At 55.4% G+C, this 13,553-nt stretch overlaps 1 protein-coding gene across 1 annotated transcript; it reads left to right on the top strand.

The window, feature by feature from the left end:
• Window positions 1–6: 6 nt before the first annotated feature.
• Window positions 7–13,549, top strand: LOC110585144 (myosin-7; the record flags this gene model as incomplete). Its single annotated transcript, XM_044912269.1, has 24 exons — window positions 7–135; window positions 417–587; window positions 1,193–1,502; window positions 1,769–1,836; window positions 2,193–2,280; window positions 2,933–3,050; window positions 3,197–3,320; window positions 3,578–3,714; window positions 3,958–4,213; window positions 4,828–5,070; window positions 5,220–5,396; window positions 6,189–6,334; window positions 7,455–7,545; window positions 8,276–8,665; window positions 8,897–9,023; window positions 9,218–9,336; window positions 10,087–10,283; window positions 10,850–11,033; window positions 11,237–11,402; window positions 11,539–11,663; window positions 12,247–12,555; window positions 12,807–13,010; window positions 13,133–13,258; window positions 13,466–13,549. Coding segments are annotated over exons 1-24 (4,065 nt in total), but the record flags the coding sequence as incomplete, so codon positions are not given.
• Window positions 13,550–13,553: the final 4 nt, after the last annotated feature.

Raw genomic sequence — 13,553 nt, 5'->3', positions numbered from 1 at the left:
GGGGCACTGGCCAAGGCAGTGTACGAGAAGATGTTCAACTGGATGGTGACAAGGATCAATGCCACCCTGGAGACCAAGCAGCCACGCCAGTACTTCATAGGGGTCCTGGACATCGCCGGCTTCGAGATCTTCGATGTGAGTGGGAGGAGCCTAGGCGCGTATGCGCGGGGGAGGGGGCAGTGACTCACTCATTTGCACCTGTGACCATCGTGGCCAGTGGCCAGTCGAGGGAGAGACAGTGGGGCTCAGGGGTGGCAGACACATCGTCCTGTCTTCCAGGGGAGCTCCCCCTCCCCGGCCTGACAGGGGAGGGGACCAGTCACACCCCTGGCTGCGCTTGGGCACGGGCCTCGGCTGACCCCACTGGCCACTCAGACCCCTGCCTGCCTGACCCGCTCCGCCCCCGCCCCCTGCAGTTCAACAGCTTTGAGCAGCTGTGCATCAACTTCACCAACGAGAAGCTGCAGCAGTTCTTCAACCACCACATGTTCGTGCTGGAGCAGGAGGAGTACAAGAAGGAAGGCATCGAGTGGGAGTTCATCGACTTTGGCATGGACCTGCAGGCCTGCATCGACCTCATTGAGAAGGTGCTGCCTCCACCCGCTGCTTCCGTTTCCTTCCCCTGGCATCCCAGCCAGAGTGCTTGAATTCCCCACTCACACCTTACTTGAACGCCACAGTCAAAATGGCAGCCCCTCTCCCTGCTGGGGAACATGATCTGGAGCCCGAGGCCTGTTGTGTCCCGACCACCCAGGACAGGGTGGCACAGGGAGAGCTGAGGTCCTAAGGGCTTGAGAATGGACACAGGGAGGATGGGAAGCTCCAGGAATCCTCCCATACCAGTATGTTTAACAACCCTCATTTAACCTGGTTTGGGTGTGGGGCAGGGAATCCTAAGAGTATACCTATATTTAACCCCAGCATCTCAGGGATCTGGGCAATGGAGTGGTGTGTAAAGCATCTAAAACATCCACATTCCCAGACTTTCACAAAGGTCCCTCTGAAATCAAACAAAGTCTTCCACTTTGAGAAGGCATGAAGAGGTACAAGTCGACAAATAACTGTACTCAAAGCTGAGCCTAATACCTTAATTCCCAAAGGGGCATCATCATAAGCAAATATTGATCCTAGAGCAGGATCCTTCTGCATCTGTATGAAGCATGCTCAGTTATGCTTTCCCCTCTACTCTCAGCCCATGGGCATCATGTCCATCCTGGAGGAGGAGTGCATGTTCCCCAAGGCCACTGACATGACCTTCAAGGCCAAGCTGTATGATAACCACCTGGGCAAGTCCAACAACTTCCAGAAGCCACGCAACATCAAGGGGAAGCCGGAAGCCCACTTCTCCCTGATCCACTATGCCGGCACAGTGGACTACAACATCCTGGGCTGGCTGCAGAAGAACAAAGACCCACTCAACGAGACGGTGGTGGCCTTGTACCAGAAGTCCTCTCTCAAGTTGCTCAGCACCCTGTTTGCCAACTATGCGGGGGCTGATGCACGTAAGTAGAGATTGGAACCCTGGGGACTAAGGAGCAGGGTTTCTGCCATGGTTCTGAGGCAAGTCCATTGTGACACTCTACCACTTTTGTGTCAGGTTGTGCCCTGAGGTTTACAGGTTCAGTGAGATAGAATGGGGTGGAGAAGCTGAGCTCCCCGCAGTGAAGACCCTCACCTGGAGGTCAAATGCCAGCGAGAGAGTCTGTGATGGAGGCCCTGGCCTCCCACACATCCATTCAGATCCCTTTCCTTGACTCTCCTCCCACAGCTATCGAAAAGGGCAAAGGCAAAGCCAAGAAAGGCTCATCCTTTCAGACCGTGTCAGCTCTGCACAGGGTAAGTGTGTGCCCCCAGCCCCAGACCAGCGTGGCTCCCCAGCACCCACTAGCCCTGCTCCTTCCCACAGTTCCCATGCCTGACTCCTCTGTCTCCTCCTTCCTTGTGGCCCTTTTCTTCCTCTCCATTCTCTCCCCCTTCATGGGTGGCCTCTTCTCTCCCTGCTTCTCATCTCGCTCTCCTCTTCCCTCTGGCCTTCCAACCTCTCCCTCCTTCATTCTCTCTCCCTTCTTCATTCCTTTCCCACCATTCCTTCATTCTCTCTGTCTCTCTTTCCCTTCCTTCCTCTCCTCTCCCTTCCCTACTTCTCTCTCCTTCACCTGCATTACTTTTCCCTCCTGTGCTTTGGGCCACAGGAAAATCTGAACAAGCTGATGACCAACTTGCGCTCTACGCATCCCCACTTTGTGCGTTGCATCATCCCCAATGAGACAAAGTCTCCAGGTGAGGCCCAGAACTCAGCCCAGCCCCCTGCTGGCCACAAGCCCTATACCCTGGAGACAAGGACTTCTAAGCCACCTCCTAATTCCCCACCATGGTGGTTTCCAAATGACACTCTCCTCCAACGCCATGAGGTAGCAGACTACTCTCCCCCCATTTCCTTGTATTTGCAGTGTGACTCGGGGGTGGGGGCTGTGAGGCACTTTCATGGGCATTGCCTCCCAGCATGCAACCCCCAGTGAGACATAGAGAGATTGTTTAGCCTTTTTTGACTGATTAGGAATTCCAGTTCCTCAGGGGCCTGGGTTAGAGGCCTGGCTCTGCTCTTGTCAGCTTAGTGAACTTGGTGAAGTGCCTTAACCTCTCTGGGCTTAACTCCTCTGGGCTTAGTTTCTTCTCTAGAAAATGGGACATATCCACCCTGGCAACTGCCTATGATAATAAACACAACATAAAAGAAGGAATGTGAAAACCTTTTGGTTACTCTTAAGAGTACAGCTAGGAAAAAAAATGAAAAAAAAAAAAAAGGACTATTATTGAGTGACTTGCTAAGGTTGCTGGCTAGTGAGTGGCAAAGCCAGAATCAGAGCCCAGAACTTTTGGCTTAGTCCAGTACTCTGCCCACACCTTCCTCTCCCACCTCCTCCTGCTGCAGGGGTGATAGACAACCCCCTGGTCATGCACCAGCTGCGCTGCAACGGTGTGCTGGAGGGCATCCGCATCTGCAGGAAGGGCTTCCCCAACCGCATCCTCTACGGGGACTTCAGGCAGAGGTGGGTACAGGGACACCCTAGAGCTCAGGGAACAGGGGGAGCCTGGGCAGACTTGTTGGGGAAGGGAGTCCACAGGTGGCCCCAAATGCTGTGGGCAGAGCAGGTCGGTGCAGAATATGGGTGTCTCAGGGCACCTCTCTCTCCAGATACCGCATCCTGAATCCAGCAGCCATCCCCGAGGGCCAGTTCATTGACAGCAGGAAAGGAGCAGAGAAGCTGCTGGGCTCCCTGGACATTGACCACAACCAGTACAAGTTCGGCCACACCAAGGTGAGGGAAGGGAGGAGCCGAGCTGATTACAGAAAGACCTCTCTTGTCCTTTGGCTCCTCACCTCACAGCTCCTTCCCTTTTACTAATCATCTTAGGACCATCTCTGAATTGCATGATTCCCCTCCCCATGAACCACTCCCTGTCCCAGCTCCAGATGCCATTGGCCTCCTCCCTTGGGTTCTTTCCTAGGGTATTACACTGCTTAAACGAACGCTCTCCTCTTTCCCCTCCTGGCCCACCCACCCCTTGCCCATAGGTGTTCTTCAAGGCGGGGCTGCTGGGGCTCCTGGAAGAGATGCGTGATGAGAGGCTGAGCCGCATCATCACCCGCATCCAGGCCCAGTCTCGGGGTGTGCTCTCCAGAATGGAGTACAAGAAACTGCTGGAACGCAGGTGAGGGCTTCAAAAGGAGGCTCCTGGCCATCTAAGGCCCAGGCTGATTCAGGGCAAGTGTCAGGAGAAAGCTCACCGAGACTTGAAATAAGCAGACCAGCAGGAAGGGCTCCTATGGACCCAGGGTGGGCCTCACGGCCAGGGCATCATAGAGGAAGGAAGAGCTATTACGTAGGAGTCAGGGCTTCAGGACAGGAAGGAGAGATGGGACTCTCTCACCACCTTCTTGCTGGGCCCCTGCAGAGACTCCCTGCTGATAATCCAGTGGAACATTCGGGCCTTCATGGGGGTCAAGAACTGGCCCTGGATGAAGCTCTACTTTAAGATCAAGCCACTACTCAAGAGTGCAGAGACAGAGAAGGAGATGGCCACCATGAAGGAGGAGTTTGCACGCATCAAAGAGGCGCTGGAGAAGTCAGAAGCTCGCCGCAAGGAGCTGGAGGAGAAGATGGTGTCCCTGCTGCAGGAGAAGAATGATCTCCAGCTCCAAGTGCAGGCGGTGAGGCTCCTGGGCCTCTGTAGACTTGCCCACCCTGCTCAGCTGACATTTCCCCACACATCCTGCACCTTCCGACCCAGGGCTCCCCTTGTCCTCTCACAGACAGGATTCTGGAATCAAGACTCCAAAGACCTCCAGGGAGGTCCCTCTAGAGAACAAAAGGGAAGGGGGAAAGAACCAACTTTTAAAAACACTGGCTTTCCACTTGGATTCAACCTGCATCCACAGCTCAGTAATTTTTTGAACCTAGGCAAACTATGCATTATCTTTGAGTCTCAATGTCCTCATCTCTGGACAGGGGATAAAGCTGCCCATCTCACCAAGTGATAAATATGTAAAGTGCTGGCATCAGTAAATGCACTTCCTTCCCTTCAGTGGAGTAGACCAGAGGAATAGGGCCAAGTAAAGAAACTTCTGGGTTCCCTTCGTCTCTGCTTCCATCATGTTCCCGTCACATTGTCCCGAAATTCTTCCCTTCCTCATCCTTCTGAGATTCTTCTCAGCTGGAGATATCCTGGAGCTCCTCTCCTACATGCTGAGCCTCTCCCTCCCTGCACCTGCCAAGGTGAGGACCCCACCCACTGAGAAGCCTCCCCTGTGTGCCTTGTCCTCAGGAACAAGACAACCTGGCTGATGCAGAGGAACGCTGTGACCAGCTGATCAAGAACAAGATCCAGCTGGAGGCCAAGGTGAAGGAGATGACCGAGAGGCTGGAGGACGAGGAGGAGATGAATGCAGAGCTCACTGCCAAGAAGCGCAAGCTGGAAGATGAGTGCTCTGAGCTCAAAAGGGACATTGATGACCTGGAGCTGACGCTGGCCAAGGTGGAGAAGGAGAAGCATGCAACAGAGAACAAGGTGAGGGCAGCTCCTTCTGGTTCTAGCCCAGGTCTTCTCAGGATTCCTAGACCATGGTGTGGTCCTGGTCCTTAGCACTGGACATCCTCATAGATGTCTCCAGGCCGATGACCTCTGACCCTAAAGGGGATGGGGTTCTTGATCAACAGGTGAAGAACCTGACAGAGGAGATGGCTGGGCTAGATGAGATCATCGCCAAGCTGACCAAGGAGAAGAAGGCTCTGCAAGAAGCCCACCAGCAGGCCCTAGATGACCTTCAGGCTGAGGAGGACAAGGTCAATACCTTGACCAAGGCTAAGGTCAAGCTGGAGCAGCAGGTGGACGATGTAAGTAGATTGTCACAGAGCCTAGATATACCAGGTCTGTATGTGTGTGTGTATGTGTGTGTGTGTGTGTTTGGAAGGATGGGATTGGAGAGTGTTCCCTCCCTTGGTACATTTCTAGAAGGGAGCTGGGGAATAGAAAAAGGGAAGGGTGATCAATTATGAGTTATGTATCTCACCCCACTGATATGATCAACAATAGAGATGGACTTCCTTTTTTCAATTAGGTTCAGGCCTTTATATCTCTACCTTCGACCACAGGGTCTAGAGAGTTATCACATAAGAATCCAATACATTTCTTTGGGAATTTTGTGAGGCTCTGAGGATCTTTGGACCGCTAATATTTTAAGTGGGATCTGGCCCTCAGTGATCATTGTTCCACAGATAGTTCTCTGTGCATATCTCCTTTGGATCATTTATCACCCGTGTTATCATTATCGAAGTATCTGTCTCAGCCATAACACTGTAAGCTGTCTTTAGGTGAGAACTTGGATTGATTCAGTTTTGCATCTGAAGTGCCTAGCACAGGACTGCAGGAGCCTGCTGAATGAATGAATGGAGCTTTGGGTTTCATCACACAGTCATTCATGAAATTCATTCATGAAATCATTATCAAATAGTTACTGAGCATCCCTCAGTGCTAGGCAGTCTCATAGTCCCTTGGCCCACTCTGGGAAAGCTTTTCCAAGTCCTGGACATCTCTTAGGATTCCCCAAACCCGGAGTGACTGAGCTTCCAAATCACCAAATCAGGATGATTTGTCTTATGGGGCACACTGGTCCTTCTCCCCACCAGCTGGAGGGATCCCTGGAGCAGGAGAAGAAAGTGCGCATGGACCTGGAGCGAGCAAAGCGGAAGCTGGAGGGTGACCTGAAGCTGACCCAGGAGAGCATCATGGACCTGGAGAATGACAAGCAGCAGCTGGATGAGCGGCTGAAAAAGTAGCGTGTTCCCCTCCCCAGCGCCTTTCCTCCTCCCCAGCTCAGCAGCCTGTTCTACCTATGACAGCACAAGCTGCCCCAACATGTCCATCCTCAGAGGCCACAGCCTCACACAGCCTCCATCAGTGGGTGCAAAACCATGGGCAGAGGCCTCCAGGAAGAGGCCTCTCCTTCCCCAGACACATGCAGCAGGGCCCCGCAGTCCTCCCTGGCAGAAGGGCTAACCTGGATCCCTCAAGCCTTTTCTTCCTGTTGGGCAGCGAAGAGGGATAGAAACTCATAGCTTACCTCCTTCTACACACAAGTCTCTTTGGAGACCAGTTGCTTAACACCGAGGAAGGCTCCACACAAAAGCCTCTCAGGAAAGGCCTTTCGGGTCCTTCTCAGAGAGCTCCGAGGACCACAGAGAAATGGGTCAGCCACCACGCTTGAGCAGTGCGGGGGTCTGATTAACTCATGGATCCAATTCTTATTGCAAGTCCTACCAAGATGTACAGATCCACTTCCCACACTCGAAAAACTGAGCCTGTAGGGTAGATTTGGATAATCAAATATCTTATGCAGCTTTAGGGTTCAGACTTTGAAAGGCTCTGAGAATCATCATGATTACATCCTCATGGAGCCTGTGTCTGCCCAGGAGTCCTCACACTTCCCCGGGCACAGCATGTGTTGAATGAATGAAGGAATATATGATCCCAAGGATCCTCAAACCTCCTTCTAAGGATGGTATTTTGAGGCCCACTTTACCAAAGAGGAAACAAAGGCTCAGGAAGTTTAACCAAAGTGCCCAAAGTAACAGCGATAGAATTAAAGGCCATCAGAGCTAAAAGGGGCCTTTGAAACCACCTAATCCAATGCCATCATTCTACAGGACCAGAGAGGAAGTCCCACAGAGCCCAGGTCTTGTCACTCCACCTGTGGTGCTCTGCCCATTACATTCTTGCTGGACTTTAGGCCTTCAGCATGCATTACATTTTCAGGGACCCTACATCAGCCCCAGACGCTATTTTTCTGATGAAATCCTGCTCTTCGTTTTTTTGTATTACCATGTCCAACCACTGACGGGCCCGCCTGCTGCCCAGCCGATCTTCTTCATCTTAATTTCCTTCGTTCCCCATAGGAAGGACTTTGAGCTGAATGCCCTCAATGCGAGGATTGAAGATGAGCAGGCCCTGGGCAGCCAGTTGCAGAAGAAGCTCAAAGAGCTTCAGGTAAGGTGTGGGATGCCTAGGCTGGAGCCCCTGGGCTGGCCGTCAGCTTCCTCCATCCCCTCCTCCAGGATGTCCTCTCCCCAGCATTACAGGAACTTGCCATGTGTCCATGAAGGGAGATACTGAGCTACCACAGTTCACCCATGGAGCACCCCTAGGAGGGGCTGGGTGATCCAAGGATGACACAGGAAGAGACCTTGAAAAGGTCACAGGTGTAGGGGGCAGAAATCCTGGCTTCCTGTCTCAGCTCTGGTTTAGCTGGCAACTGTGGAGTGCCCACTCCTGATATCTGGGTTTCTGTGTCCTCCCTTGTTACCAATGGCGTTTAAGATCCCTTTAGCCCTGACAGTCTGTGACTTTGATTCTTACCCCTCGAGCAGACACCATGTTAGGTCTTTGGACAAACATGGCTCTCTCATTCTAAACTTTTAATACTTTTGCCACTAAACTTCTTAAAATATCCTTAGAACACAGGTTTCTTTGTCCCTCTTAAAGATCAAGCTTCAACCACTTTCTTTCCAATAGAACATGTATAATGTTCTGGCCTAAAGGAAACCTAGTTCAGCTGTCCAAAACATCTTCTCCAAATCCTTTTATTTCTACTTCTCTGCTGGTAGAACTGAAAAGATTTGCTGTTCCAGACAGGCCAGGAATGTCCTAGAGCTCTGGGGTGGGGGCTCCGCCGGACGGCTCCGGGCGGTGGGGCTGAGCCCTCTGTGTCCCGGGCCAGGCTCGCATCGAGGAGCTGGAGGAGGAGCTGGAGGCCGAGCGCACCGCCAGGGCCAAGGTGGAGAAGCTGCGCTCAGACCTGTCCCGGGAGCTGGAGGAGATCAGCGAGCGGCTGGAGGAAGCCGGTGGGGCCACGTCCGTGCAGATCGAGATGAACAAGAAGCGCGAGGCCGAGTTCCAGAAGATGAGGCGGGACCTGGAGGAGGCCACGCTGCAGCACGAGGCCACGGCGGCGGCCCTGCGCAAGAAGCACGCGGACAGCGTGGCCGAGCTGAGCGAGCAGATCGACAACCTGCAGCGCGTGAAGCAGAAGCTGGAGAAGGAGAAGAGCGAGTTCAAGCTGGAGCTGGACGATGTCACCTCCAACATGGAGCAGATCATCAAGGCCAAGGTGGGCTGCCTGCTCACCATCCTGGCACCCAATTCCCTCCACCCACCTCCACTTTCTGTCCATGTCTCCTCTCTTCTCTGACGGTTAAGTTTCCCACTTCCCTTCTCCAACCCTGTTCTCCCATCCTCTCCCTCTCCCTTCCATGTCTCTCCTCTTCACTTCGGTAACTGCACCCCTTACCACCCTTCAATGCCCTCTACATCCGTCATATGACTCCCCTTCCTCCCTCAGGCTAACCTGGAAAAGATGTGCCGGACCCTGGAAGACCAGATGAACGAGCACCGAAGCAAGGCCGAGGAGACCCAACGTTCGGTCAACGACCTCACCAGCCAGCGGGCCAAGCTACAGACCGAGAATGGTGAGCCACCCCCCCATCTCCCCTGACATCCTAAGCCACCCAGCCTTGGGCAAACACTCACACACATGTGCACACACACACACAAACACATACACACACACCTCTCTCCAGAGAATGGGGCCTAAGGGGAAGGGATGGGGAGAGAGAGCGGTGGCTGACCTTCCAGAGTTGAGTGTGCCTTTGTACCTCTCCAGGTGAGCTGTCCCGGCAGCTGGATGAGAAGGAGGCGCTGATCTCCCAGCTGACCCGAGGCAAGCTCACCTACACCCAGCAGCTGGAGGACCTCAAGAGGCAGCTGGAGGAAGAAGTTAAGGTGCGGCTTAGACTCAGGCCGCTTGGCCCAGGCCAGGAGCGAGCAGGTCCCAAGAATGAGGCTTGCTGTCTTTCCGTTGTTCTCCCATTTTCCAAGCAGAGTAATAACCCAGGGCCTAGCACATGCCTCCTAAATCTATTGCCCAGTCTGAGGCCCTCTGCCTTTCTGCTGCCATTTCTGGAGGGAGAGGAGCCCGGGTCAGGGGAAAGTGAGGGGGAGGAGAGAAACACACTAGGGAGGAATGGTGGCCTTGGCGGGGCTCAGGTGTGGGATGCAGGAACTGCGCAAGTGGGTCCTGGGATTAGCAGGACAATCTGAAAGCTGGAGAAAGAAACTAAACTGGAGCCTATTCGGGGCACTTTGCTGGCCTCGTGAACAAAAGGGGGAAAGAATATGACCTTTTAAAAAGGCCAGGGCTCCAATCCTAACCTGCCCCTTAGAGCCTGGTAATCTTGAGGAAACCACCTAGCCTCTCTGAGCCCCTGCCTCTTCCCCTGTCCCTGGGGACGAGCTTGATGATACCCTGCTGTAGCGAGGAGCAGAGTGCCGGGCATGACTCATGTAAACAGTGCAATGCCCAACGGACATTCCTTGTTATTAGTCCTCAGTAGACTGCTCCAGATCCTCTGGGGATTTAGAGACAGGGGAGGACCTGGGGAGGATGGAGAAATTAGGGTGAGGACATGGGCAAGGACTGGGGTGTACTCTGGAGAAAGCTGAGCCCTCCTCCCGGTGCCCGCCCCTCCGCAGGCGAAGAATGCGCTGGCCCACGCGCTGCAGTCGGCCCGGCATGACTGTGACCTGCTACGGGAGCAGTACGAGGAGGAGACGGAGGCCAAGGCCGAGCTGCAGCGCGTCTTGTCCAAGGCCAACTCGGAGGTCGCCCAGTGGAGGACCAAGTACGAGACGGACGCCATCCAGAGGACCGAGGAGCTCGAGGAGGCCAAGTGAGTCCTGGGCGGCCTGCCTCTAGCTGAGGCCCCTCTGCAGGCAGGACACAACCCAGCCCAATGCTGGGAAGATTCCTCACCGGGGATGGATGCTTGGCCAGGTTTTGACAACACAGGAGAACCCTGTCCAGGGCCCCACCTCCTTCTCCTCTCAGGGAAGCTTTTTGCTCGCGTTATGTTTCTCATCCGAATATAAGACGAACAAAAGGTTTGTCTGAGGGCAGAGTGCTCCCACCAGGGGCGGGGTGCTGTGACAGAGGAAGTGGGGTGGGCTGCGGAAGCCCATGCCTCCTCCATGTCTGTAGCCTAGAGGCTGGCCCAGGGTCAGAGGAGACCACCTGGAAGGCCCTCCTGGGTGCTGTGGGTCTTCCTAGCGTGCCACCAAGACCCTCTGCCGGTCCGGTTCTCCGCCCCCTGAGGCCTCTCCTCAGCTTCTCCAACAACACTTCTAAATTTTCAAGGATTGTTTTCTAGAACACTCACGTTGTTTCCCCTTGTCCAAATCTACACCCTCCATCCTCCCCACCCTGTCCCATCCCCCAAACCCCCACTGGCCGGGGCAGGAAGAAGCTGGCCCAGAGGCTGCAGGATGCCGAGGAGGCCGTGGAGGCCGTCAATGCCAAGTGCTCTTCACTGGAGAAGACCAAGCACCGGCTGCAGAATGAGATCGAGGACCTGATGGTGGACGTGGAGCGCTCCAACGCAGCCGCCGCGGCCCTGGACAAGAAGCAGAGGAACTTCGACAAGGTGGGCCTGGGCTGAGGGCCACAACCAGGGGCAGAGCAGGGAGGCCGGCGTCACCAGGAAGCCAGGGACCTCCTCCTGGGGGGCCAGGAAGGAGACTGAGCCCCGCCGAGGGGCCTGGGCATGCCCTGGAGAGCCGGGGGAATGGGGGATGGGGGTGTACTGGGGTGGGGGTTGGGGCCGTGCAGTGAGCCGGGTCCCCACAGATCCTGGCCGAGTGGAAGCAGAAGTATGAGGAGTCGCAGTCAGAGCTGGAGTCCTCGCAGAAGGAGGCGCGCTCCCTCAGCACAGAGCTCTTCAAGCTCAAGAACGCCTATGAGGAGTCCCTGGAGCATCTGGAGACCTTCAAGCGGGAGAACAAGAACCTTCAGGGTGCGCTGGGGCCGGAGAGGCCGGGGAGGGGCTGGGGGTAGTCTCCTCATGTGGCGCCACCCAAGGGCTCCAGGAAGGGTGCCCCCCATATTGGACCATGGCAGCCCCCAACTGAGTGGCCCGGCCCCTCCCACAGAGGAGATCTCCGACCTGACTGAGCAGTTGGGTTCCAGTGGAAAAACCATCCACGAGCTGGAGAAGGTCCGCAAGCAGCTGGAGGCTGAGAAGCTGGAGCTGCAGTCGGCCCTGGAGGAGGCTGAGGTGTGTGTGCAGGGTGTGGCCGGGGGGCGGAGGGAAGCCGAGCTGTGGTCCCTGTTCTCGTCTCTTTTTTGTCCATTTTGTTCCCCGGTCCATCCTTAGAGCCTAGCACAGTACCTGGCACATAGCAGCCACTCAACAAACATTGTGGAATGAATGAATGAATGAATGAATGAATGAATGAACGAATAGGTCACTCTATGTCCTTCACACAGACATTTTACCCTTTACATCTTAGACAAGATTTCCTGGATCCCCTCCCCTCTCCTTTCGGCCTCTGCCTCCCACTTCAGGATTTTTTACATTCCGTGCCTGATTGCCTCCGTTTCCTTGGCAACACCTTTCTCTTCATTTTCCTCTTTGTCTTCATAGCTCGCTCTCCTCTGTGAGGGTCTGAACCACCTCTCCTAAGCCTTTTTTTTTTCTTTTAAATTCTCATTTCTTCTTCCTCCTTCTGCTTCTTTGACTGAACCACTTAATAGCACTCTTGAACTCACTTTGTATCCATGATTCATGGACAGACCCCTGCCCCCGGCCCTGTGCCCTGACAGTCTGTCTCCGACCCTCTCTCTCCACCCCCTCCCAGGCCTCCCTGGAGCATGAGGAGGGCAAGATCCTGCGGGCCCAGCTGGAGTTCAACCAGATCAAGGCAGAGATCGAGCGGAAGCTGGCAGAGAAGGACGAGGAGATGGAGCAGGCCAAGCGCAACCACCTGCGGGTGGTGGACTCGCTGCAGACCTCCCTGGACGCGGAGACGCGTAGCCGCAATGAGGCCCTGCGGGTGAAGAAGAAGATGGAGGGCGACCTGAACGAGATGGAGATCCAGCTCAGCCACGCCAACCGCATGGCCGCTGAGGCCCAGAAGCAAGTCAAGGGTCTCCAGAGCTTGCTGAAGGTACGAGGAGACTCCTGAAGCAGGAAGTCACCTTACCCGGAAACAGACTGGCCTCCACGTGGCCATGCTGGGTGGTGGTGTCCCTTTACAGCAGCAGATTCCTCCTGGCTACTGCGGAGACATCCCACAGGCCCTCCAGACCCGGCACATCGGGCTCCCCCGCACCTCCCCAGGCACCCAGCCTAGCCGAACGGCCTTCTGATGGGCCCAGAGGCCAACCCCTCTCTCATGCCCACCCTCCTGGTGTGCAGGACACCCAGATCCAGCTGGACGACGCGGTCCGCGCCAACGACGACCTGAAGGAGAACATCGCCATCGTAGAGCGGCGCAACAACCTGCTGCAGGCGGAGCTGGAGGAGCTGCGGGCCGTGGTGGAGCAGACGGAGCGGTCTCGGAAGCTGGCCGAGCAGGAGCTGATCGAGACCAGCGAGCGGGTGCAGCTGCTGCACTCCCAGGTGAGCGGCTCCCCTGTGCATTCGTGGAGGGAAGCACGGCTGGGGGGGGCCCAGCAGGCGAGGTTTGGGAGCCACCCCTGGATGCTCAGTGCTTTTCGTGCTCCGCCCACCTTGATCCTCAGAACACCAGCCTCATCAACCAGAAGAAGAAGATGGACGCAGACCTGTCCCAGCTCCAATCAGAAGTGGAAGAGGCGGTGCAGGAGTGCAGGAACGCCGAGGAGAAAGCCAAGAAGGCCATCACCGATGTGAGTGACCGCTCCCCTCCCGCCCCCACTAAAGACGTGAACAAGGGCCCTGGGTCCCGGCCAAGCCACTGCACCGTGACAAGCCGACTCTTAGCGCTGCGTGGGTTGGCGGGCCTCGGGAAACAGACACCAGGCTGGGAAAACGCTGATCCTTGAGGGACAAGGGGCCCTGGGCCCAGTTCTTTTAGACCTCTCTCCTGACCCCAGGCTGCCATGATGGCAGAGGAGCTGAAGAAGGAGCAGGACACCAGCGCCCACCTGGAGCGCATGAAGAAGAACATGGAGCAGACCATCA

Source organism: Neomonachus schauinslandi, unplaced genomic scaffold, assembly GCF_002201575.2.
Source record: "Neomonachus schauinslandi unplaced genomic scaffold, ASM220157v2 HiC_scaffold_858, whole genome shotgun sequence".
NCBI classification, from domain to species: domain Eukaryota; kingdom Metazoa; phylum Chordata; class Mammalia; order Carnivora; family Phocidae; genus Neomonachus; species Neomonachus schauinslandi.
This window is presented reverse-complemented; position numbering and strand designations above follow the sequence as displayed.